The sequence below is a fragment of the Schistocerca serialis genome, chromosome 8 (genome assembly GCF_023864345.2).
Source record: "Schistocerca serialis cubense isolate TAMUIC-IGC-003099 chromosome 8, iqSchSeri2.2, whole genome shotgun sequence".
NCBI lineage: Eukaryota > Metazoa > Arthropoda > Insecta > Orthoptera > Acrididae > Schistocerca > Schistocerca serialis.
In genome coordinates, this window is record NC_064645.1 from 93302253 (window position 1) to 93329553 (window position 27301).

Here is a 27301-nt window from a genome sequence, read left to right on the forward strand (position 1 = left end):
ACATGCTGAATGGACATGCACTCTTCACCATATACCTCAGTCACTTGCCAACAAATCTCCTTGGGCAGTAACTTCCGTGTATGGAGAAACCGGATTACTGCTCGAACCTTGCACTTGGCAGAAACGGCAATAAACACTTCCATCTCTGATGGCTGCCACGCCAACACTGAGTGATGTAGTGAATCGCAGACAGGCGGGATCGAGAGTGGGGGAACCACTGCACATGGCACTGTGGTCGGATTTAGCGTAGCTCCTTCCATCAAGGCTGTAGCTCATTGGGAACCTTACTTTCGGTCCAACCCTCGTATTATGTATTAAATGATTTAGTGGCCAATTTCAGGTGGTCTTAATATTTCTCACTGATAATCCTGAGGAACAAGTTACAGATTATAGGAAAGATTGTACAAAATCATTGCTTGGTGTATTGTCAGACAGCTGACATCATAAAAGCAAGCCCAATGAAACATACAGAAATGAAATATTCAATAAAAACTAATTTTTTCTTACATTACCCATATTTGCTAGGGTTGAACAAATCAGTAGTTCCAATATGATCTAATTTCAGTAATTGTTTCTGAATCAATGTTACATAAATCCCAGAAATTTATTTCGGATTGCATGAATAGATATAATACAAACTTAGTTAGCCTGCTAACTGAAGTCTATTTTCAAGCATTTTGCCGAAAACTGAGTACAAATATCACGTTAAAAATATTTTACATCAAAATTGTATAAAAAATATTTGTTCAGGAATTCAGAAATTGAAATGTCTTTTTACTTCAACAAATTTCTATAAAGTTGCAGTTCTTAACTTCTTATGAACAAACTAGAACTCTTTTATGAGCTGCATCATTTTGTAATATTGCACAATATCATTTAATACTGCTGAAAGAAATATGTGCAATCAGATTCATTCTGCTGTTAACTCATTGGCTTTGACTGTTTCACAAACAGTTCCCCACTCTGCTCTGCTTGTGAACTGTCTGGAAATGTTGTTTAATCCTGCTACAGTATGAACTTCTTAGTTGGAGGAAAATCTTCCTCTACAAGTTCAGTTCACTAGGAACTATACATTCTCATTCAATAATACTTCTTCATCTTTGGTAAACTGAATTCTTCATCAGGATGGCACTGGTTGAGTTGTTACAACTGTTCATACTCTGAAATTCTCACTGCCACAACACCGTACTGCATCTGTAACATAACAGTTTACTGGATGGTTATCTAAAACCAAACTTTTGCATGTTAAATAAAACCCACTGCAGCTGTTGTAAACCCTGTTGTAAATGACCTGTTTCATGATTTTAAATTACATCATCAAGTGCAAATATAAATAAAAAGAAGAAACAGACTATAAAAAATTTTACACAAAGACCATGCGAAAGTGAGAAAAAGTGTCTGGAAGACTGTGTGGTCAGAACACTTTTACAGCCTGATTCCAACCTTCTTCAAAAATTGGAAACTGGAACCTATGTACAAATGAGACAGCAAAAAAAGATTATAAATACACTGAGAAGAGGCTGGGAGGGAGAAATAGGGGGAAGGGAGGGGAGAGGAAACAAAGTATAAAGTAAACAAAACAGTACCTCAGCTGAAGCTACGCCAGGACAGAATGCTGCAACTGCCATACACGAACTGACTGGATATCAAAATGTACGTCCCAAGGGAAGCAGGTCAAGTGAGGAAATGTGAATAACCTCCAATAAACTTTAAGGAAACTGTTGGGAATCAAGTGTAAAAAAATAAATGTACTAATAAAAGTAGCAAACGTCAAGTGAATTTTTTTTTTAATCACAAATGCAGGGTCATCCAGTTTATAGCATGTTCTAATGGGTACCATGCAGATTTTGGCCTGAGTATTAACAAGAACATTTTAAAGAAGAAAAAGGAAAAGAGCCATAAGATTGCTCTGACCATAGTCAACAGGACATTTCATCTACATTATTCCCCATGCAGGAGAAGGGCCCTAGGAATGTTTCTTATCATAGGATTTTGTACTATGGAAGGGTTTTCGTATAGAGCGGGTATACAGTTGGCTGTGAAAGATATCATCCCAGCATATTTCATTCAAAAGAATCTACATCTACAACTACATGGATTACTCTGCAAATTACATTTAAGTGCCTGGCAGAGGGTTCATCAAACCACCTTCACATTTCTCTATTATTCCAATCTCATGTAGCATGCAGAAAGAATGAACACCTATATCTTTCCATATGAGCTCTGATTTCCTTTATTTTATCGTGGTGATCATTTCTCCCTATGTAGGTCATTGTCAAGAAAATATTTTCACATTCGGAGGAAAAAGTTGGTGATTTGAATTATGTGAGAAAATTCCGATTCAACGAAAAAAACGCCTTTCTTTTAATGATGTCCAGCCCAAATGCTGTATCATTTCTGTGACACTTTCTCCCATATTTCACAATAATACAAAATGTGCTGCTCTTCTTTGAACTTTTTCGATGTACTCTGTCAGTCCTATCTAGTAAGGAACCCACACTGTGCAGCAGTATTCTAAAAGAGGATGGCCAAGCTTAGTGTAGGCAGTCTCCTTACACTGTGCAGCAGTATTCTAAAAGAGGATGGCCAAGCGTAGTGTAGGCAGTCTCCTTAGTAGATCTGTTACATTTTCTAAGTGTCCTGCTAATAAAACGCAGTCTTTGGTTAGTCTTCCCCACAACATTTTCTGTGTTCCTTCCAATTTAAGTTGTTCATAATTGTAATACCTAGGTATTTAGTTGAATTTACAGCTTTTAGATTAGACTGATTTATTGTATAACCAAAGTTTAACAAATTCCTTTTAGCACTCATGTGGATGACCTCACACTTTTCGTTATTTAGGGTCAACTGCCAATTTTCACACCATTCAGATATCTTTTCTAAATCATTTTGCAATTTGTTTTGATCTTCTGATGACTTTATTAGTCAATAAACGACAGGTCATCTGATAACAACCTAAGACGGCTGCTCAGATTGTCTCCCAAATTGTTTATATAGATAAGTAACAGCAAAGGGCCTATAACACTACCTTGGGGAACACCAGAAATCAATTCTGTTTTACTCGATGACTTTCCTTCAGTCACTATGAACTTTGACCTCTCTGACAGGAAATCACAAATCCAGTCACATAACTGAGACAATATTTCATAAGCACGCAATTCACTACAAGCCGCTTGTGTGGTACAGTGTCAAAAGCCTTCCGGAAATCCATAAAAACAGAATTGATCTGAAATACCTTGTCAATAGCACTCAACACTTCATGTAAATAAAGAGCTAGTTGTGTTTCACAGGAATGATGTTTTCTAAACCAATGTTGACTGTGTGGCAATAGACAGTTTTCTTCAAGGTAAATCATAATGTTTGAAACAATATATGTTCCAAAAACTTGTTTTTCAGTAGTTGCAGGGACAACAGTCTGGATGATTGACTGATCTGGCCTTGTAACACTAACCAAAACGGCCTTGCTGTTGTGGTACTGCGAACAGCTGAAAGCACTGGGAAACTACAGCCGTAATTTTTACCGAGGACATGCAGCTTTACTGTATGATAAAAGAAATTATTGAAGTTGGGAAGGGAGACGAAAATTTAATAGTCATGGGTGACTGGAATTTGACAGTAGGAAAAGGAAGAGAAGGAAATGTAGTAGGTGAATATGGATCGGGGCTAAGAAATGAAAAAGGAAGCCGCCTGCTAGAATTTTGCACAGAGCATAACTTAATCATAGCTAACACTTGGTTCAGGAATCATGAAAGAAGGCTGTATAAATGGGATGAACCCTGGAGATACTAGAAGGTTTCAGATGGATTATATAATGGTAAGACAGAGATTTAGGAACCAGGTTTTAAATTGTAAGACATTTCCAGGGGCAGATGTGGACTCTGACCACAATCTATTGGTTATGAACTGTACATTAAAACTGAAGAAACTGCAAACAGGTGGGAATTTAAGGAGATGGGACATGGATAAACTGAAAGAACCAGAGGTTGTACAGAGTTTCAGGGTGAGCATAAGGGAACAATTAACAGGAATGGGGGAAAGAAATACAGTAGAAGAAGAATGGTTAGCTTTCAGGGATGAAATAGTGAAGGCAGCAGAGGATCTAGTAGGTAGAAAGACAAGGGCTAGTAGAAATCCTTGGGTAACAGAAGAGATACTGCATTTAATTGATGAAAGGAGAAATACAAAAATGCAGTAAATTATGGAGGCAAAAAGGAATACAAACGCCTCAAAAATGAGATCGACAGGAAGTGCAAAATGGCTAAGCAGGGATAGCTAGTGGACAAATGTAAGGGTGTAAGGGCTTATCTCACGAGGGGTAAGATAGATACTGCCTACAGGAAAATTAGAGAGACCTTTGGAGAAAAGAGAACCACTTACAGGAATATCAAGAGCTCAGATGGAAACCCAGTTCTAAGCGAAGAAGGGAAAGCAGAAAGGTGGATGGAGTATACAGAGGGTCTATACAGGGGCGATGTTCTTGAGGACAATATTATGGAAATGGAAGAGGATTTAGATGAAGATGAAATGGGAGATACGATACTGCGTGAAGAGTTTGACAGAACACTGAAAGACCTAAGTCGAAACAAGGCCCCGGGAGTATACAACATTCCATTAGAACTACTGACAGCCTTGGGAGAGCCAGTCCTGACAAAACTCTACCATCTGCTGAGTAAGATGTATGAGACAGGTGAAATTTCCTCAGACTTCAAGAAGAATATAATAATTCCAATCCCAAAGAAAGCAGGTGTTGACAGATGTGAAAATTACTGAACTATCAGTTTAATAAGACACACCTACAAATTCTAATGCGAATTCTTTACAGACAAATGGAAAAACTGGTAGAAGCCGACCTCAGGGAAGATCAGTTTGGATTCTGTAGAAATGTTGGAAAACGTGAGGAAATACTGACCCTATGACTTATCTTAGAAGAAAGATTAAGGAAATGCAGGCCTACGTTTCTAGCATTTGTAGACTTAGAGAAAGATTTTGACAATGTTGACTGGAATACTCTCTTTCAAATTCTGAAGGTGGCAGGGGTAAAATACAGGGAGCAAAAGGCTATTTACAATTTGTACAGAAACCAGATGGCAGTTATAAGAGTTGAGGGACATCAAAGGGAAGCAGTGGTTGGGAAGGGAGTGAGACAGGGTTGTAGCCTCTCCTCGATGCTATTCAATCTGTGTATTGAGCAAGCAGTAAAGGAAACAAAAGAAAAGTTCGGAGTAGGTATTAAAATCCATGGAGAAGGAATAAAAACTTTGAGGTTCGCCGATGACATTGTAATTCTGTCAGAGACAGCAAAGAACTTGGAAGAGCAGTTGAACGGAATGGATAGTATCTTGAAAGGAGGGTATAAGATGAACATCAACAAAAGCAAAACGAGGATAATGGAATGTAGTCGAATTAAGTTGGGTGATGCTGAGGGAATTAGATTAGGAAATGAGACACTTAAAGTAGTAAAGGAGTTTTGCTATTTGGGGAGCAAAATAACTGATGATGGTCGAAGTAGAGAGGATATAAAATGTAGACTGGCAATGGCAAGGAAAGCATTTCTGAAGAAGAGAAATTTGTTAACATTGAGTATTGATTTAAGTGTCAGGAACTCGTTTCTGAAAGTATTTGTGTGGAGTGTAGCCATGTATGGAAATGAAACATGGACGATAAATAGCTTAGACAAGAAGAGAATAGAAGCTTTCGAAATGTGGTGCTACAGAAGAATGCTGAAGATTAGATGGGTAGATCACATAAATAATGAGGAGGTATTGAATAGAATTGGGGAGAAGAGGAGTTTGTGGCACAACTTTACTAGAAGAAGGGATAGGTTGGTAGGACATGTTCTGAGGCATCAAGGGATCACCAATTTAGTACTGGAGAGCAGCGTGGTGGGTAAAAATCATAGAGGGAGACCAAGAGATGAATACACTAAGCAGATTCAGAAGGATGTAGGCTGCAGGAGGTACTGGGAGATGAAGAAGTTTGCACAGGATAGAGTAGCATGGAGAGCTGCATCAAACCAGTCTCAGGACTGAAGACCACAACAACAACAACAATCGGCATTAACGACATTACTCCTACAACCTTTCTTGGTGTGACCTGTGCAACTTTCCTGTCTTTGGGTATGGGTCTTTCGTTGAGCGAACGGTTGTATATGATTGTTAAGTATGGAACTAATGCATCAGCATACTCCAGAAGGAACCTAATTGGTAGAGGAAGTGGTGGTAATATGGCCATTGCAACAAATACGGCCCCCTTAATATCTTAACAACATTTAGCTGAACTGTAGTAGTGATAGCTGGAACTAGTCTGCTAGTATCCTCACTGGCCTGTAGGAGCACTGGAAGCAGGTCAGTACAGTGGTTGAGTGACTGTGAGGCTATATTTTTCAAGCTCCTGTTCAAAACTTTGAGAGGTATGTGAATTTAACTTTGTTAACAAATCATTATTGGTTAATACTTAGATGTAAGCACCATGAATATAACATAGAAAGTATTAGCAACAGTTTCAAATAGATTAAAAGGTGTGGTATTATTTCGTTTTTAAGTTGTTTACACGAGTTTAGAAGGTGTAGGTGACGGCAATATGGCCCCCATTGGTGCTTGTAATGTGGGGGCCGAGGTCCACATTATAAGCAGTCTGTAAAATGTTTTTATTTTTGTTTTCAGATGCCTAGGACTAATCAGGCACCTAAACCAATCCCCAAAAGGCAGGTGTGGGATAAAAACAAAATGCGAGAGGCAGTGTCTGCTGTTGTAGGCAAAACAATGGGAGTTAAAAAAGCAGTGAAATATTTTGCTGTCCCAAAAACAACTCTGCGCCGGCATGTGTGTGAGGCTAATACCTCACAGATGGCAGATGTTGAAACTAAAAAGCTTGAAAGAAAACCAGCTCTACCAGCAGCCCTAGAAAGTGAACTAGTGGATTACTTATAGTATATGGAGGCCAAATTCTATGGTTTTACTCATATGGATGTTCGAAATATGGCCTATCAACTTGCAGTTAGGAATGGAATTGCAACAAACTTCAGAAATGAAATTGCTGGAAGAGCTTGGTTTGACCATTTTCTATGACATCATCAAGATAAGCTTTCAATTAGAAAGCCAACTGGAACGTAGTATGCTCGGGCAAAAGGCTTTCCCCGTGAGAGAGTTAACTCATTCTATGACTTGCTACAAGCTGAATACCAGAAACATAAATATCCAGAAGATTGTGTATGGAACATCAACAAAACGGGCCTTAGTGTAGTTCAGACTAAGATACAGCAAGTAATTGCAAGCATAGGTAAATGCCAAATTTGTTCTCTGACTGCTGCAGAGCGTGGGTCTCTAGTATCTGCTCGTGAGGTTCTTATGTTCCTCTGATGTTCATATTCCCAAGAACGAATATGGCAGACGTTCTTATGAAAGGTGCTCCTATCTGGGTCAATTGGGAGACCCCACTCATCTGGTTGGGTTCAAGCAAACCTATTCACAGACTGGTTGAAACATTTTGTTGAAAAAACAAAGCCAACAGGGACTTTGCCTATTCTACTCACCCTTGATGGTCACTTCTCGCATGTAAGGAATACTGATGTGATTGCTGTGGCAAGAAAAAACTTCATCTCCATTTTGTGACAGCCTTCACACACAACAGACAAACAGCAACCCCTGGATCGTCCTTTTATGGGTGCACTTAAGACTCACTACAGTGAGTATATTCGTCAGTGGATGCTCCATGAAAGCAAACCTGTTGGACCCCATGATATAGTGTCTCTCTTTGGCAAAGTCTACATCCGGTGTACAACCGGCATTACTGCATTAGATGGGTTTAGGGTAACAGGAATTTATCCCTTAGAAAGAAATATATTTCAAGATAATGAATTCATAGCTGGGGAAGAAGCCCTGATTCCTGTGCCTGCCAACCAACTGAAACAACAGGAACCCGAAGAGAGTTCAGACTGAAGAGGACCATGATTCTATTGAAATTGACGTCCATGAGCCTATTAAAATTGCATTTGGTATGTCTCCAAGAGATATCCATCCCATACCTGAGAAGATGAAAACATCGTCTCATGGGCGACAACCGTGTGTTGCTAGTCTTGTGACAGGATCTCCACATAAAAACAAATTAGAAGCTTACATAGAAGTGAAAAAAGCTGTAGCTAATCTTTGTGGTCATGGATGCGGACAAAGAACTTGACTTATGGTATATCACAGCCATCTTGTTCTGGAACCCAAACCTAGACTCATAGTAGAGGGCGTAGTGCATCTGGTTGTGGAAGAGATGTTAGCAAGAACAGTCGACAGTTAAAGAAAACTTTGATTAAGCAATAAGAAATGGACAGTGATGACTCAGATTGTGTTGATGATGATGTCACGGGGCTCTCAACTGGTTCTGGTGATTATCCATGTGACCTTTCAGTTGGTGAACTCCAGCCAGATAAAGACGATGCTCTCTGCCTATTCTGTGACAGGAAGTTTTCAAATGATGTTTGTGGCAAATTCTGGGTGCAATGCCTAATGTGCTCTTTATGGGCTCACAACAAATGTGCAGGGGCGGAGAAAGAGGACTATGTTTGTGACTTCTGTCGCTAGTACTGTGCTACTTTGTACATTTATGGTTTTATATTTCATAATAAATATGTATTTGAATTAAAAAGCACTTCTTCGTTTTTCTTGCAGCAAAAAATTCTTAAAATATACTGGGGGTCCATATTACAAACACCATGGGGGCCATATTAACTGCATATCTTGTTTGTGGTCAAATTTATCATCTTTGGGAAACAAAATAATAATAAACATATTCAGACATTTTAAGGAACTTAATCAATATAATGTCTTAGTTAACTGTCAATTGAGTATAACTACATCAATTAAGGTACTATTATTGTATTAGTGTACAATATTTTATTGAAAAAGAAACTGGGGGTTCATATTACCACCACTTCCTCTATACAGTCTGGAGCAGAAGACTTGCTTTTATTAAGTGATTTAAGTTGCTTCACTACTCTGAGGATATTTACTTCTATGTTACTCATGGTGGCAGCTGTTCTTGATTCGAATTCTGGAATATTTATTTCATCTTCTTTTGTGAAGGCATTTCGGTAAGGCTGTGTTTCGTAACTCTGCTATGGCAGCACTGTCTTCGATAATATCTCAAAAAAATGGCTGAAATGGCTCTGAGCACTATGGGACTCAACTTCTGAGGTCATTAGTCCCCTAGAACTTAGAACTAGTTAAACCTAACTAACCTAAGGACATCACACACATCCATGCCCGAGGCAGGATTCGAACCTGCGACCGTAGCAGTCGCGCGGTTCCGGACTGAGCGCCTAGAACCGCTAGACCCCCGCGGCTGGCTGATAATATCTCCATTGCTATTGTGCAGAGAAGGCATTAATTGTTTCTTGCTGCTAACATACTTCACATATGATCAGAATCTCTTTGGATTTTCTGCCAGGTTTCGAGACAAAGTTTCGTTGTGGAAACTGTTATAAGCATCTCACATTGAAGTCCGCGCTAAATTTCAAGCTTCTGAATTTTGAGCTTCTGCAGAAGATTGCCAATCTTGAGGATTTTGTGTCTGTTTAAATTTGGCATGTTTGTTTCATTGTTTCTGCAAGTGTTCTAACCCGTTTCGTGTATCAAGGAGGGTCAGCTCCATCGTTTGTTAATTTATTTGGTATAAATCTCTCAATTGCTGCCAATACTATTTCTTTGAATTCAAGCCACATCTGATCTACACTTATATTATTAATTTGGAATGAATGGAGATTGTCTCTCAGGAAGACGTCAAGTGAATTTTTATCTGCGTTTTTGAATACGTATATTTCTCACTTATTTTTGGAGGATTTGGGAATTACGATATTCAATCTTGCTATGACAACCTTGTGTTCACTAATCCCTGTATAGGTTTTCATGCTCGTTATTAACTCAGGATTATTTGTTGTTAAGAGGTCAAATGTGTTTTCACAACCATTTACTATTCGCGTGAGCTCATGAACTAACTGGTAGAAATAATTTTCAGAGAACGCATTTAACACAATTTCAGATGATATTTTATGCATACCTCCAGAATTAAACATGTATTTTTGTCAACATATCGAGGGTAAATTAAAAGTTACCACCAACTGTTATCGTAAGAGTCGGGTATGTGTTTGAAATCAAACTCAAGTTTTCTTTGAACCTTTCAGCAACTGTATCATCTGAATTGGGAGGTCAGTAAAAAGATCCTATTATTATTTTATTCTGGCTGCCAACAATGACCTCTGCCCATACTAACTCACAGGAAGTATCTACTTCAGTTTCACCGAGCTTGTATCCGGCTTTAGCCAGCTTTCAGTGCCTGTAACGATTTGAGCAACAGTGGTTTCTATTAGTACTTGGAGCTCTGGTACTTCTAACAGCAACAAACAGGCCACCACCAACTGTGTTTAGCCTATCCTTTCGGAACACTATTAGGTTCTTCGCAAAAATTTCAGCTGAGCTTATATCTGGATTTAGCCAGCTTTCAGTGTCTATGATGATTTTAGCATCAGTGGTTTTTATTAGCGTTTGGAGCTCTGGTACTTTCCCAACACAGCTACGACAATTTACAACTGTTATACCAATGGTTCCTGTATCTAAGTTCTTCCTGTGTTCGGCCTGCACTCTTTGTGACTCAAGCCCTTCTTGTGTTCTCCCGAGACCCTCTAACCTAAAAAACCACCACACAACCCCTGCTAATCATGTAGCCATCTCCTGCATATAGTGGACACTTGACCTATTCAGCAGAACCCAATACCCAACCACCCTTTGGCGCAAGTCGAGGAATCTGCAGCCTACCCGGTCACAGAACTGTCTGAGCATCTGATTCAGATCCTCCACTTGGCTCTGTACCAGAAGTCCGCAATTGGTCCTGTCAACTATGCTGCACATGGTCAGCTCTGCTTTCATCTTGCAAGAAACACTGGCAGCCTTTACCACTTCAGTTAGTCACTCAATACCAGAGAGAATCTCTTCTGATCCAAAGTGACACACATCATTGGTACCAACTTGAGCAACCACCTGCAGTTGGCTGCACCCTGTGCTCTTCATGGCATCCGGGAGGACCCTTTCCACATCTGGAATGACACCACCAGGTATGCATACTGTTTGAGTGCACATTGGTTTTCTTTCCCTTCTTGTCAGCCAAGTCCCTAAGAGGCCCCATAATGCACCTAACGTTAGAGCTCCCAACTACCAATAATCCCACCCTCTGTGACAGCCTGGATCTTGCAGGCTGAGTGGTTTCCTCTGGAGCAGGACAGGCAACAGAATCTGACCCAGCGACAGGGTCAGCCACAGACCTGTGAAGACTGCCAGTCTAAGTATACAGGCCAAACTGGAAGTCCTAGGAAGTTAGGTTTAAGGAACATATTTCTGATGTGGGTTCCAGTTCTGCCTTGAGTTTGGATTTATCTAAAACAGGTCACTCAGTTTCTCGTTTTACACCTGGTCTCATAATTTGCATGGGTAGTGGTTTAAATATCTTGGAAGAACTAGAGATCTTTCATACATGAAGAAAATATTCAAATCAAACAGTAAATTCTCAAACTGAGTTAAGGCAGAAACCAGTTTTGGCCAACTTTGATAACTTAAATAAATATCTGGGTTCATCTGCCCTTTCCCTCTTATCTCCTCTCCTTGGTGCCTTGTGCCATTCCCTCTTTTAAATGTTTCTGTAAAATTTTCTTAAAAGTTTTTAAAGTAACTGTATGACAACATTATGAAAAGGATAGATGTTACTCATCATATAGCAGAGATGCTGAGTTGCCAAAAGGCACAACAAAAAACTTTTGGCCAAATTGACCTTCATCAGAATTAGACAACATACACACGCACACATTCATACAAACCCAACTCACACATACACATGACATCAGGCCCTGGATACCACGGCCAGACTGCATAATTAATTTTATCAATTTCTAAGATTTTTCAATTCTAGATGTTACATTTATAAATGGCCCAAAACATGTTCAAGGCTTTTATCAACATGTCTATAAGTTTTTCACTTGACAGTTGCTACATTTATTAGTATGTTTGTTTCTGTACACCTCATTCTGAAGCATTTCCTTAAAGTTTATCAAAAATTATTCATTCACATTGCCATTCCCCTTGTGACCTATGTTTTGATATCCAGTCAGTCCGTGTATGGCAGTTGCAGCTTTCTGAACTGGTGTGGCTTCAACTGAGGTAATGTTTACTCTATATTCTGCCCCCCCCCCCCCCCCCTTATGGTGCATTTTATAATCTCTTCTCTTATCCCATTTGTTCATATGTTCCAGTTTCACCCCGTGTTTTTAATCCATAACTATTGCTTTTTGTGAAATTTCCCAAATTTTAAAGAAATCCTCAGCACACAGAGTAAGTATTCAGTCTCCCATTCACTTCCTGTTCACTGTCATATGATTTTTGTATAAATCAAATCCAGGATGGAATATAACAATATTATGAGAAGGAAAGTTGCTACTCACCATATAGCGGAGATGCTGAGTCGCAGAGAGGCACAACAAAAAGACTGTAACAATATAAGCTACTTCCCTCCCCCCCCCCCCCATGCCCACCTCTCCCCTGCCCACCACCCAACCTGCAGTACTTCACTGTCCGCCATCCCCACCATACTATCCCTCCCCCTCCCCGCCCCAGCCTCCTCCTTTCCCCCATCCAGCTGCCACTCCCATCATGCACAGGTGCTGCGTCTGCAGCGTGGTTTCAGTTGCCTGAGACTGCAGTCATGTGTGAGAGTTGCTTTTGTGTGAGTGTGTATGTGTGTGCACGTATGTGTGTCTATTTTTGACAATGGCCATTTTCCGAAAGCTTTAAGTGTTAAAATCTTTTTGTTGTGCCTATCTCCGACTCAGCATCTCCACTATATGGTGAGTAGAAACTTTCCTTCTCATAGTATTGTTACATTCCATCCTATACTCAATGTTTGTCCTCTTTCTCTCCTTTACTGTGTTTCTCTAGTTGCCTTACAAACCGAATTGCACACTCTACTTACCAGCCACACTGTATAAACCATCTCAGCTATGCACAACAGACGGCTACAAAACCACCCCAATTATAGGTGCAGCATCTTATGTTCCACATTACTCCCGCTGATATAATTAATACCATACTTTCAAATTGATCACTCTCCCTGCGTCATTTCACATAATTTTGCATGTTTACTCTCACACATTTCCAGTGACACACAATATTGTATCTCATCCTATGAACCCCTCCGCACCCCCTACACTTCCTCCATTCTATCCCAGTTTGCACCCACAAGTTCCAACATCTAGTCATATCTGCCGTTCCCCTTCTTCACACTTATCCACCCTCAGACCTGCTAACCACAGTAATACATATTTTTTTATCAGTTATTCTTTACTTTGACCCTTGTGACTTCTTGCCAATTTTAGTGAGTTTTCACATTTCGCTATTGTCGACTTCCTCAGATTTCATCTTGTTTCCCCTTTTGCATCCATTTCATCCTTTTCATATATTTTCACACGTATTTGGGTGTTTTTTTGCGAAATTTTTCGGAGGTAGTTCTACATTATTTACATAATTTTTTGCATTTTTTCCACCACCATGGATCCTTGCTCCTTCCATCTGCATCAATACAGAAAAGTCTCCTTATCCCTAGCCAGATCCCAGTCCCACATACTGTTCCTGCATTGTTGCTTGGCTCATGGAATCCCCCCTAATGGCCTTACCATCAAATTACCCATCTCTGGCTGCCACCCCTCCTTCCAAAATGACCTCCACCTGTTCAAATTCCGCCAATCCCTAGCCCTCACCAACTTAGTCCTGCAGAACCATATTAACCAAGCCCAAATCTCCTTGCAGTACCTTCTCTCCATCCACAAGATTCTCTTGCTATGCAACCCCATATTCCTGGATTGAAACTCTTCCCCAGCAGGAACTTGAGCAACATGCATGACTCCACCTCAAAAAGCTCTCCATCCTGCTCACTTCCTACTCCCGCCTCGGAGTGCCACTGTCCACCACCTCTACAACAACCATCAAACCTCCCCTACGCCCCCTCACAGCTGACAAACCCTGTCTCGCAGACCTACTACACTTAGCCCACCTCCAAAACTCCCTCCCACCACCACACAGGAGCAGAAACTACACAGATCCGTGACACAGTGATGAACTTTTCCTCCAGAAGCCTTAGCCCTTGCCTCACTCCCAAATTCAAGCATGCAGGACTTGTTAAAGACCTTCTCTCCTTCTCCCGATTCTTATAGTGGAAACACTTTTTTGCCACCAACCCTACCAATCAGACTCAACCAAAGACCAATAGTGAACCTTGCCTTACCCAGTTCACTCCTCCATCCAACCATGATCCACTCCCACTGCCTCCAAACCACCCCCTGTTAACTTTCCAGAGTTTCTTAACTTCAAACCTTGCCTCACCATCATTCCCCAAATACCTCAACATGCAGACTAACCTTATATCTACAGAAAGAACGGCAGTCTACCATTTAAAAACTGATCCTGACATGATAATCCTACCTGTGGACAAAGGTTCCACCACTGTAGTTTTGAACTGCAAGGATTACCTGGCAGAAGGACTCCGCCAGCTGTCAGATACTTCCACCTACAAACCTTGCCACGGTGACCCCATTCCAGTAATCCAGCAGGATCTCCAGTCACTACTCAAATCCTCAGGCCCATCCCAGAACCTCTCGCTGGAGTCTCTCTACTCACCCCTATCACTCCCCACACTCTTATCTTCTACATGTCCATAAACCTAACCATCCAGGATGCCCCATTATGGCCAGTTACTGTGCCCCCACAGAGAGAGTCCCTGCTCTCATAGACCAACATCTTCAACCTCTTACCCAGTACCTATCTTCCTATAGAAAAGATACAAATCATTTCCTCCACCGACTCTCCACAGTTCCTGTACCTTTACCACGCCTCGTCACTATTGATGCCACCTCTCTGTACACTAACATTCCTAATGCCCATGGCCTTACTGCTATTGAACACTACCTTTCCCAACGCCTGACGGGTTCCAAACCAACAACCTCCTTCCTAGTCACCATGAGCATATCCTCACCCACAATTACTTCTCCTCTGAAGGCATTACCTACAAACAAATCCAGGGTATGGCTATGGGCACCCACATGGCACCATCTTATGCCAACCTATTCATGGGCCATCTAGAGGAATCCTTCCTAAACACCCAGAAACCTAAACTGCTCACCTGGTTCAGATTCATTGATGACATCTTTGCTATCTGGATTGAAGGTGAGGACACCCTATCCACATTCCTCCAGAGCCTCAACAACTTCTGCCCCATTTGCTTCATCTGGTCCTACTCAACCCAACAAGCCACCTTCCTAGATGTTGACCTCCACCTCAAAGATGGCTACATCAGTACCTCCGTCCAAATCAAACCTACTACCCACCAGGAATACCCCCATTTTGACAGCTGCCACCTGTTCTATACCAAGAAGTCCTTTCCATAGAGCCTAGCCACCTGTGGTCATCGCATCTGCAGTGAGGAGTGGTCCCTCTCAAAATATACCCAGGGTCTCACTGAAGCCTTCACAAACTGTAATTATCCTCCCAGTCTTGTACAAAAACAATATTTCCAGTTTACCACCACCTCACAAAGTCCCACCATCCAGCCACAGAGGGGCATTCCACTCATAACTTAGTACCACCCAGGACTGGAGCAACTGAATTACATTCTCAGCCGGGTTTCGACTACCTCTCGTCGCTCACTAAAATGAGAAATGTCCTGCGCACTATCCATCCCACCCCTGCCACAGTGGTGCTCTGCCATCCACTGAACTTGCGCAATATACTTGTCCATCCCTACACAACCCCTGCTCCCAACCCCTGACCTCATGGCTCGTACCCCTGTAATAGAACTAGATGCCAGAGCTATCCTATACATCCTCCCACCACCACCTACTCCAGTCCGGTCACAAACATCACCTATCCTATCAAAGGCAGGGCTACCAGTGAAACCAGTCATGTGATCTACAAGCTAAGCTGCAACCACTGTGCTGCATTCTATGTAGGCATGACAACAAACAAGCTGTCTGTCTGCATGAATGGCCACTGACAAACTGTGACCAGGAAACAAGTGGACCACCCAGTTGCTGAACACGCTGCCAGACATGATATCCTTCATTTGAATAACTGCTTCACAGCCTGTGCCATATGGATCCTTCCCACCAACACCAGCTTTTCTGAATTGCACTTTCCCTGCAATACATCCTACGTTCCTGTAACCCTCCGGGCCTCAACCTATGTTAGTCGCTGCCCTCACCCATCCAGCTCCTTCCCTGCTCCCATTCCAGCACTACACAGCCGCCATTCCATCACCACATCCAGTTCTTTTTTATTCATTTTATTTTATTTTTTTATATTATTTTTTATTTATTTCTCTCCTTTTCCGCTACTTGCCCTGCCCGCCACTCAATCTGCAGCACTTCACTGTCCGCCATCCCCACCATACTATCCCTCCCCCTTCCAGCTCCAGCCTCCTCCTTTCCCCCACCCAGTCGCCACTCCCACCATGAGCTGGTGCTGCTGCTCACAGCGTGGTTTCAGTTGCCTGAGAGTGTAATTGTGGATGTGAGTTGTGTTTGCGTGAGTGTGTGTGTGCGTATGTGTGTCTATTGTTGACAAAGGCCATTGGCCAAAAGCTTTAAGTGTGAAAATCTTTTTGTTGTGCCTATCTGTGACTCAGCATCTCCACTATATGGTGATTTTTTTATAAAGTTGTTTATGGTCTCTTTCTACTTTTTATTCATATTTGCACTTGATAATGAAATTTAAAATTACAAAACTGTGCCTTTAATAAAGGATTTACAACAGCTGCAGCAGTTTTTATTCAACATGCATCTGTAACAGTTATAAAAATATACACAGTACTAATGAACTCTCATTTTGTATTGGTAAGCACAGTTATGATACTAATACTCATGCTTTACAAATAAAGGCACATCAGTGAACATGTTAAGTAAATCATTGACCATTCAGTTCAGTTCTTTCATCCATACAATGTATTTTGTTGATCACATTTATGAAGCTTAGTCTTCAAGAATGAATTGCAAGCCAAAGCACATTTAATAGAGAGCAGTAGTTTCAGGGATCGTATACAGGATGTTTCAAAGCCTTTGCTTCAAACAGTTAGATGTAATAGCTCATGTCATGGGGAACAACATTCTTTAGAGACAAAATGTTTGCTAAAACTTCCCAAAAAATCAGTTATGCCCCAGAGAGGTGGCAATGTGTAATCACTCTGTAGCATGTGTTTGCCTCCTGTGTTGCCTACAATACAGTCTTTAGCTCCAGGTGAAAGGGGGTATGCAGCAAAATTAAATTTACCAACTGGCATCTGCAATATTCTTCTCTGCTAAAAGACACTCATTCTTCAGGTTTTCTTATTGTGAACAACTATCAGTTTACTGGGGTAAGTAGGTATGCAGCACACCTAATTAGCAGACCCTGCTAGTTCACTGAAATCTTGTGGTCCCACAGTCAGCAAATACCAAAGGACACCTAATGTCCCTGGGAGGCATTAGTGAACATTTTGTCTTTAACAACATGTTGTTCCCCATCATGTGATCTATCACCTCTCGATGTTTGATTCAAAGACTTTGAAACACCTTGATTATAATATACTTAAAAATTATTAATCCTCTGTGGCTAGAAATTCTGTAAATGGCTAGAATATCTGCTACAATATTGAATGGAGAGGCCGTTTTTAAAATAGAGATATTTAACTGCAATAGTGCAAATTTAAAACTGAGAAAAAAATTAATAAGGATAACCATTACTTACTCAATATGGCTTGTTACTGAGCAGGGTACTTCTTCATGAAAGCATCTCTCAGCTTGAAAGTCTGGATTTTTCCAGATGTTGTTCTTGGAAATTCAGCAACAATTTCAATTATTTTTGGAATTTTAAAACCTGCAATCTAAAACATTAGTGATCTATTAGACACTGTGAAATAAATGGAACAAGATTCAGATAAAAATTACTCAGAACACAAAATGCACTAAAAATTTAGGATCATTTACCTTTCCCTTTGCAAATTCTTGGACTTTCTCAGGTGTGAGCCCAGATCCTTCTTTTATTCGGATGCATGAGCATACCTGTTCACCTAATCTTGCATGTGGAATCCCAAATACCTGGATCAAGCACAATAAATTAATTTTTTATGAGGAATGTATGTAGCACCAACTATAATACATGTAATGACTTCTTACTTGTGCCTCCAGTATATCTGGATGAGTCTCCAGCAGCTCCTGAACTTCTTTAGGGGAAATATTCTCACCACCCCTGATTATCATGTCTTTCAAGCGTCCAACTACCATTCCGTAGCCATCCTCTTTCAGAATAAATAAATCCCTTAAGAATAAAATATTTCCTATTAAATTTCTAGTCTTCCAAAATCACATTTTACATATAAGTATAAATTTATCACATACAGAATAATCTTCCTTGAATTAGGCTATATATATGAAAGTGGTTTGGTAAGTAAATTTTCCTGAAAGAATTGAACTTTTTTGTTGTACCTTCATGGCTGGTAACCTTGATTACTCCAAGGGTTATGTAAAGAATTTCAAATGGCATACACTTCATTCTTGACAGCAATCTGAATTAGTAAGTGTGTTGGCTGTGATTTAAAATCGAGAAAACCAAGTTCTATGCTGTTATTAAACATTTTCATTTAAAGGTTTGGACTGCTGCCTAAATCGAAGCTGAATTAGATGAAATTCACATTGACTCTGCACCATCATTGAAGACCATTTACTTTTGGGTTAATGAATTTAAACATGGCCAGACAAGCACTGAAGATGAACCACACTCCAGGCATCCAACTGAGGTCACCACAAAGTAAATCATTGACAGAATCCATGATATGGGAAAGTAAGAATGCATGAGACTTCTGAGACTGTAAGCATCTCAACCGAGTGAGTGCATAATATCCTGTATGCACAATTGGCTATGAAGAAGCTGCGTGTGAGCTGGATGCAGTTATTGCTCACAGTTGACCAAAGAGCATCTGGCACAACATTTTAAAATAGTGTTTGGCAATGTCTAATCACAATCTGCAAGGCTTTTTATGTAAATTTGTGACTGCTGATGAAACATGGATCCATCACTACACACCAGAGACAAAACGGTAGTCAATACAATGGATGAAGGCTGGTGAAAGTGCACTGCATTTTGCTGGTAGGTAAGAGAATGACCACTGTATAATCGGATTTCCAAGGAAAATTACAGAACCTGTTACGCGCCATTGTTGGATCATTTGAAACTCATATTGGTTGAAAAAATACCAATATTGGTGGCATTAAGTGCTCTTTCACAAAAATAATGCAGCACCCCACAAATCAGCAATATCAATGGCAAAATTGCATCAATTGGGCTTTGGTTTGGTTCTCCATCCACCCTTCACACTTAGCTCCAGGTGACTTCCTCCCGTTCCCTAACTTGAAACTCTGGCTTGTGGAACTCTAGTTTGCTGGGAAGAAATTTTCTCATCAGATAGGAAATAATAGTTGCAGTCAATGAGAGGAAATGATAACTGCAGTCAATGAGTATTTTGCAGTTTCTGACAGGACCTGTTTTTCCGATGGGGTGAAAAGGGTGGATCATATTACATTGTAGGGCTCTTAGAGCATTGACTTGAGATTCTTTGCTTCCCAATCTTCATTTAGTATCTTGATGCTGCCATGTTGTTCCGGCACTTTATAGTATTCAGTTGATCAGTTGATGAAATAAAATTTTCCTCTATTCATAGCCTTTTTCCACTCTACCAAACACTCTGTCAGGATGTACATAGCTGTGGCTATGAACAGGGAGATATTACACCAGCTTATGAAATCTTGTCAGACTACCATCTGGGCGGCTGCGTTCAAATTCTGTGATGTTTTGATGAATGTCATTTCCATTGTCTTCTGGCAAAGTATTGATGATGCATGGGGGCCCCATCTATACAGCTGAGCAGTGGTCATCTCCCCCTGTGGTAGAGGGATGCCTAGGCATGGGCCGTCAGATTTGCAGTGCCTTCAGTCTTGCCCAGACTCATGAAGTGTCAACTGCTGGTCGCAGTCACAATGTATAGCTGCTAGTGCAGGGTTCCATGCCAAACTCAACAGGTAGCACGGAACCCTGCACCAGCAGCTATATGCCAAGACCATGCCCAGCAGATGATGACAATGACACTCATCGAAACATCTTGGAATTTGAACGCAGTCACCCAGGTGGCAACCTGAGAAGATTTAATTAGCCAGAAAGTGTACATTTGGACATTATACCAACATCTCAAATTTTCTGCTTTGTTCCATGAAGGCCATTAGTGTGCTCACCAATACTGTATTTTCATTTTGACTGGTACAATAGTCAGAAAATAAATGAATTTGGACTACTTTCTGGTTGGAACACCGCAAGGTCTGTACAATGTATAAAGCTGCATATCTGCAGAGATAAGCTTGAAAATCTTAGAATCCTTAAGCCCACTTTTATATATAATTATTTCTAAATAGTATTTCTTGCTAATAATAAATGTTGGTTTCAATTTAATCTTGATATGCACAAGCACAATATAATATAGAATACATTTTGCCTCCTTACCAATCTGACAAAGTGAGAAACTGAGAATTCCTATAAACTCAAAGCAAAATTAAAAGCATACCTTATTAAACCTACTCCTACAAATTATCTATCAAGCTTTTGAGGACTGAAGAACCCTTTTAGCTACCAGACAGGTTTCAATGTCTGCCAAAAATAGATCTCTTCTTATGGCACTTTATGTATACTTTGTCTCATTCCATCTTTCTACACATTCTCTGCATGATGGTATTCACTTAGCATGATGAGTGGATGAAAGAATAAATTATTGTTGTTGTTGTGGTCTTCAGTCCTGGGAGTGGTTTGATGCAGCTCCCCATGCTACTCTATTCGGTGCACGCATCTTCATCTCCCCGTACCTACTGCAGCCTACATCCTTCTGAATCTGCTTAGTGTATTCATCTCTTGGTCTCCCTCTACGATTTTTACCCTCCACGCTGCCCTCCAATACTAAATTGGTGATCCCTCGATGTCTCAGAACATGTCCTACCAACCGATCCCTTCTTCTAGTCAAGTTGTGCCACAAGCTCCTCTTCTCCCCAATTCTATTCAATACCTCCTCATTAGTTATGTGATCTACCCATCTAATCAGCATTCTTCTGTAGCACCACATTTCAAAAGCTTCTATTCTCTTCTTGTCTAAACTAGATATTGTTCACGTTTCACTTCCATACATGGCTACACTCCATACAAATACTTTCAGAAACGACTTCCTGACACTTAAATCTACACTCGATGTTAACAAATTTTTCTTCTTCAGAAACACTTTCCTTGCCATTGCCAGTCTACATTTTATATCCTCTCTACTTCGACCATCATCAGTTATTTTGCTCCCCAAAAAGCAAAAATCCTTTACTACTTTAAGTGTCTCATTTCCTAATCTAATTCCCTCAGCATCACCCAACTTAATTCGACTACATTCCATTATCCTTGTTTTGCTTTTGTTGATGTTCATCTTATACCCTCCTTTCAAGACACTGTCCATTCCGTTCAACTGCTCTTCCAAGTCCTTTGCTGTCTCTGACAGAATTACAATGTCATCGGCGAACCTCAAAGTTTTTATTTCTTCTCCATGGATTTAAACTCCTACTCTGAACTTTTCTTTTGTTTCCTTTATTGCTTGCTCAATATACAGATTGAATAACATCGGGGATAGGCTACAACCCTGTCTCACTCCCTTCTAACCACTGCTTCCCTTTCATACCCCTCAACTCTTATAACTGTCATCTGCTTTCTGTACGAATTGTAAATAGCCTTTCGCTCCCTGTATTTTACCCCTTCCACCTTCAGAATTTGAAAGAGAGTATTCCACTCAACATTGTCAAAAGCTTTCTCTAAGTCTATAAATGCTAGAAACGTAGGTTTGCCTTTCCTAAATCTTTCTTCTAAGATAAGTCATAAGGTCAGTATTGCCTCACGTGTTCCAACATTTCTATGGAATCCAAACTGATCTTCCCCGAGGTTGGCTTCTATCAGTTTTTCCAGTCGCCTGTAAAGAATTCGCATTAGCATTTTGCAGCTGTGACTTATTAAACTGATAGTTCGGTAATTTTCACATCTGTCAGCACCTGCTTTCTTTGGGATTGGAATTATTATATTCTTCTTGAAGTCTGAGGGAATTTCGCCTGTCTCATACATCTTGCTAACCAGATGGTAGAGTTTTGTCAGGACTGGCTCTCCCAAGGCTGTCAGTAGTTCTAATGGAATGTTGCCTACTCCAGGGGCCTTGTTTCGACTCAGGTCTTTCAGTGCTCTGTCAAACTCTTCACGCAGTATCATATCTCCCATTTCATCTTCATCTACATCCTCTTCCATTTCCATAATATTGTCCTCAAGTACATCGCCTTTGTATAGTCCCTCTATATACTCCTTCCACCTTTCTGCTTTCCCTTCTTTGCTTAGAACTGGGTTTCCATCTGAGCTCTTGATATTCATACAAGTGGTTCTCTTTTCTCCAAAGGTCTCTCTAATTTTCCTGTAGGCAGTATCTGTCTTACCCCTAGTGAGATAAGCCTCTACATCCTTACATTTGTCTTCTAGCCATCCCTGCTTAGCCATTTTGTACTTCCTATTGATCTAATTTTTGAGACGTTTGTATTCCTTTTTGCCTGCTTCATTTACTGCATTTTTATATTTTCTCCTTTCATCAATTAAATTCAATATTTCTTCTGTTACCCAAGGGTTTCTACTAGCCCTCATCTTTTTACCTACTTGATCCTCTGCTGCCTTCACTATTTCATTCCTCAAAGGCACCCATTCTTCTTCTATTGTATTTCTTTCACCCATTCCTGTCAGTTGTTCCCTTATGCTCTCCCTGAAACTCTGTACAACCTCTCGTTCTTTCAGTTTATCCAGGTCCCATCTCCTTAAATTCCCACCTTGTTTCAGTTTCTTCAGTTTTAATCTACAGTTCATAACCTATAGATTGTGGTCAGAGTCCACATCTGCCCCTGCAAATGTCTTACAATTTAAAACCTGGTTCCTAAATCTCTGTCTTACCATGGGGGGAGGGGGGGCGGGGGAAGAATAAATTAAATAAATTATTGTAGGAAGAATAAATTATTGTAGTTCAAACCAGTGACACAGAAAATATTTGGTTCATCTACCTTTAGCTTATCAATTATCACACTGTTTGTTGTTGACTATTTCTCTCTGTCCCTACCAGTCTATATTTTCTACTTCTACAAGTTTACAAAGCACTCAGAGTGTCAATAACTGTGATTATCATGTCTATCTCACTAACTTATTATGAATGCATCAGTTTGGTAGTCATTACAAAACATGGGTTACCAGTGCATCCCTGGGTTATTTGCAAATATCTATGTACATGTCACAGTTAACTCAGGAACTCATACAGATGAGATACTCCATTGTTTCACGTGTAGGATCTCATATGTATGTATGTATGTACATTCCCTTGGAGGTGTAGTCAGGATTGGAAAGTGTTGTGGGCCTGTAATTATACACTGTGCTTACATTTAGTACAAGAAATGGTATCGGCTTATTTGCTCATGAGGGGATTACATGGCGAGGATTGTCAAGAGGACGAGAAAAGGTAATCCTAGTAGCCCCAGATCCATCTCAAAGGAGAATGGAACATTCAAAGATGAAGGAATTAATCCATTAAGTGTCTGCTCTATGTGGTGGCTCTGAATAGGCATCAGCTGAAAGGCAGTAGATGAAATAGGTGGACTCTGTAAAATTCAAATAATAAAAATTACTCACATCTGGGGCACCTTATACACATAAATAATGAATGGTCTTAGTGTTCCATGTGGCTTACAAATCAAAAAGGTATAGGATTCAATCATTAGTTGGTCCAAGAATTTTTGTCTGCACTTTTTGCTTCTTACACATCTGCCAGTGGTTTGCTAATGTGAAAAATGCCAAGTTGATTCAGAGTCACATAAAAATATAGGTAGCCCTACTGTACCATCTCCAACAAGACCATACCCAGTAACACATTGTGACATTCAAACCAACCTTCATGTTGTGAACAGCTTTTCCTACTTATGCCCTTTCCAAATGTTAGATGTTGTCTGTTGCAAATTCCCCTACCATGAATTCAAATATGTTTGCAGAATATGTGTTACAGTACCAAAGTTGTCTTTCTTGATCACACTCGGTACATCACACACTGCTCACATCACCACAGAAGAAACATTTCAATACCCCCCCTCCCAGAGCCCCTCCTAAAGACGGCCCACAAGACGCTGCCAATGTACGCCAAATTTACACCTCACTGCCTGCATCTGTGATTGGTTCCCGCAACTTATTAACCGAAGTGAGAACTTTATGAAAGGTGCTACCACTACTTCAACTGCTAGTGAATATTTATAAACCACTGCTAGTGAAACAGAGACAGTGATTGCAGACAGACCACAGGATACAAAGTTATGTATGCTCTATATTGCATGTATTGTAAATAAATGTTTCAACCATCCTATCGTGTTTGATGTGTTCTGGAGTCTTCATCCAACTAGTTATGCCATTGGACACAACAGATGTCACTAGCAACAGGGTTAGGATTTGTGACTACTTCAATCTACAGAAAGCGATTTGGCTTCTCTGGAAACTTAACTAATCAATATTTCTTTCAGTGCCTGAGGAACTAATTAAAATTTTTCTATTCTACTAACAGCCATGAATGGAAGTGTCTAGATTTTTTCATTTTTCCGTTATAATTGTTACAGAGACCCTAAATATTTTCTTGAAGTAATTTAAAGTCTGTATGCAGCAACAAATTCTGGAGAGCAATGCCTCACTGCACTTATTCAGTTCCACAGCCAACAAATTCCATTTGTGATAAATAGCATAAGTAACCTGGTGGAAGCTCAGCAGTCAACTATGAGTAAAGCACAGAATACTGGTGCCCTCCTCTCTTCTACTCTTTTGATGAAAGAAGAGGAACGGATGGAGTACCGCATCCAACTTGAACAACATTGTGCAGTCTACAAAACCACAGGTGACTCACAACATTCTTTCTTCTCTTCTTGCATAGATGTGATAATATTCAGATTGTGTAGGAAACTATTCCCTCAAGTAGAGCCCCAAACATCACCAAATGAGGAAGTCACTAGAAAAAGAAAAAAAAAATAATAATAATAATAATTTTGAAGCACAGATTCATGTAGCAGCTGTTCATTTCAAACTTTTTCATACACATTATCACAGTAAACAGTCTTAAAGGGATTGGATTGCTGAACTCAATGGAATTACTAGGAACTGCGAATTTAACTACACTTGTGGGGCTTCTTTTCAAGAATAAATATTTCATGATGCCATTATTCACAACCTTATAGACAACTGAGAAATTGACTTTATTGTGCCTGTTGTTGCGACGCTCACTGAGTCTAGTCCTAAGCAGACTCCGGCTTGTGCAGCTCGTGTTGACAACAGCTGCAAGCCACAGCAGAAGCATGTCATGAAGCATCCAGCCACTTACACTGAAAATTCACATGCTCTGAAATCTTGTGTCAAGTGTATTGTCATACATGGTCACAATCATTGTTTTTTTCACCAAGCAGACTGCTGATACTGTCACAAGTTAGGACACACACAGCAAGTGTGCCTGCAAAAGAAGTGCAAAGCAAACTCTGCTGCATTTCAATCTAGATTTGAGCAAATGGATATTAATATGATCTCACATTCTGAATCTTTACTTGCTCCTCCTGGCAATACTCACAGGAACCAAATCACAGTGCAATGTGCACAGTGCAAAACTCGGATGATAGATCAGCTATCCTCACATGGCCAAACAACAAATGGGTCTGTCTCTCATAAAACAGATAAACAGATAAAAACAATATTTCAAAAGTTATAACTGACAGTCATATTCAGAGAACAAACTGCAAACTATTCATAGCTTTACAGATTTGGAATCGATCTGTGCCATTTCAACTAGATACTGGTGCTTCTTTAGTCACACTAATTAAACTACTTATGAGCAACTGGGACACCCTCAGCTCCAAACATCATGTCTGTGCCTCATAGCCTACAATGGCAGAGATATCTCTGTTCCTGGTATATGCACTTGGTAGGCAAAATATTAAAATACGACTGTATCAGTGTCATTCACAGTAGTTCAGTCATGCTCGTGTCTCAATATTTTTGGCACAGCTGCTTTTGATTTGTTTGAATTAGATTTTCAGGAAAATGTGTATGCTATTGATACATAAGTATACCATGCTAGTATTCATCAATTGTGTGAAAATTATGGACATTTGTTTGATTGAAAACTGGAACATGCAATGAGTTTTCAAACACACATTATCTCAAAGACAATGTTCAACCACCGTTTTACTTGTATGTCTAGTGCCCCATTCACAATTAAGTTCCTTCTGAACTTGTGAAGAAGCAAGCTGGAATGTTGTTTACTTCCCCTCTTGTTTTGCCATCTGCCTCCTTAAAATTTAAAATTCAGTTTTTTCATTTCTGACTAATTGACATTAATGTACATGCGTATAATCTGCATTTTCATAAAAGAGAAATGTTGACCCTCAGTTTTAAAGAATACAACACCAGATCTAATTTTGTGCTCAGTTTTATGTATGTCATTTATTATCTAATTTATTTTGACTACTCCTAGTTAGTATCTTTCATTATATGGTAGAATCAGTAATTTTTTCATAACTTAAATCATATTGTTGACTTATAAGCAAATATAAATTCTATCATAATTATAAACATTTACAAGAACAACTAATAGTATTCTTGAAGGATCTATTTGACCCTATTCGAAAACATGTTAGCAAAGTTTCAAAGCAATTAACAGTTTTGTCAAAGTATTGCTTGCATAAATATATCTTTTAATTTCATCATTTAAACAAATAATTGGGCCTAACTCTTGTAGTAGAAGAAACTGTTAAAAAGATGCAATTTTACAATGTATTCAGTTAATTTAATGAGTTAAGTTTTCATTGTAATTTCTGTAAATTAAACATCAAACAATGTGTAGTTTCAGTGACTGTTATTGCGAGGATATTTAAGGGCACAATTTTTGGTCCCAGACAGTCAGTCCACAGCCAAATTTCAGATGAGAAACCCATAATGGTTAGATCAACAACAATGCATCAAATTAACTGTGAAATAAGTGTAACACAATTACGCTGTGTGTTAAAACAATGACAGTTCTGTTCCAAACATACCTTTTTATTCTTCAAGAAGTGTGAAATGTGAGGTTAGGCTTTTACTGCTTGTAGATG

The 27301-nt window shown here is 39.9% G+C and overlaps 1 protein-coding gene across 1 annotated transcript in view; it reads right to left on the reverse strand.

Moving 5' to 3' along the window:
• Positions 1–334: 334 nt before the first annotated feature.
• LOC126416646 (medium-chain acyl-CoA ligase ACSF2, mitochondrial) overlaps positions 335–27301 on the reverse strand; it is a 224938-nt gene continuing 197971 nt past the window's right edge. Inside the window, exons 11-14 of the mRNA XM_050084441.1 lie at positions 18227–18368; positions 18038–18148; positions 17799–17934; positions 335–1194 (exon numbers count right to left, since the gene is read on the reverse strand). Coding sequence (XP_049940398.1) covers positions 17812–17934; positions 18038–18148; positions 18227–18368 — 376 coding nt within the window. The 3' untranslated portion in view covers positions 335–1194; positions 17799–17811. The remainder of the gene's footprint in view (positions 1195–17798; positions 17935–18037; positions 18149–18226; positions 18369–27301) is intronic.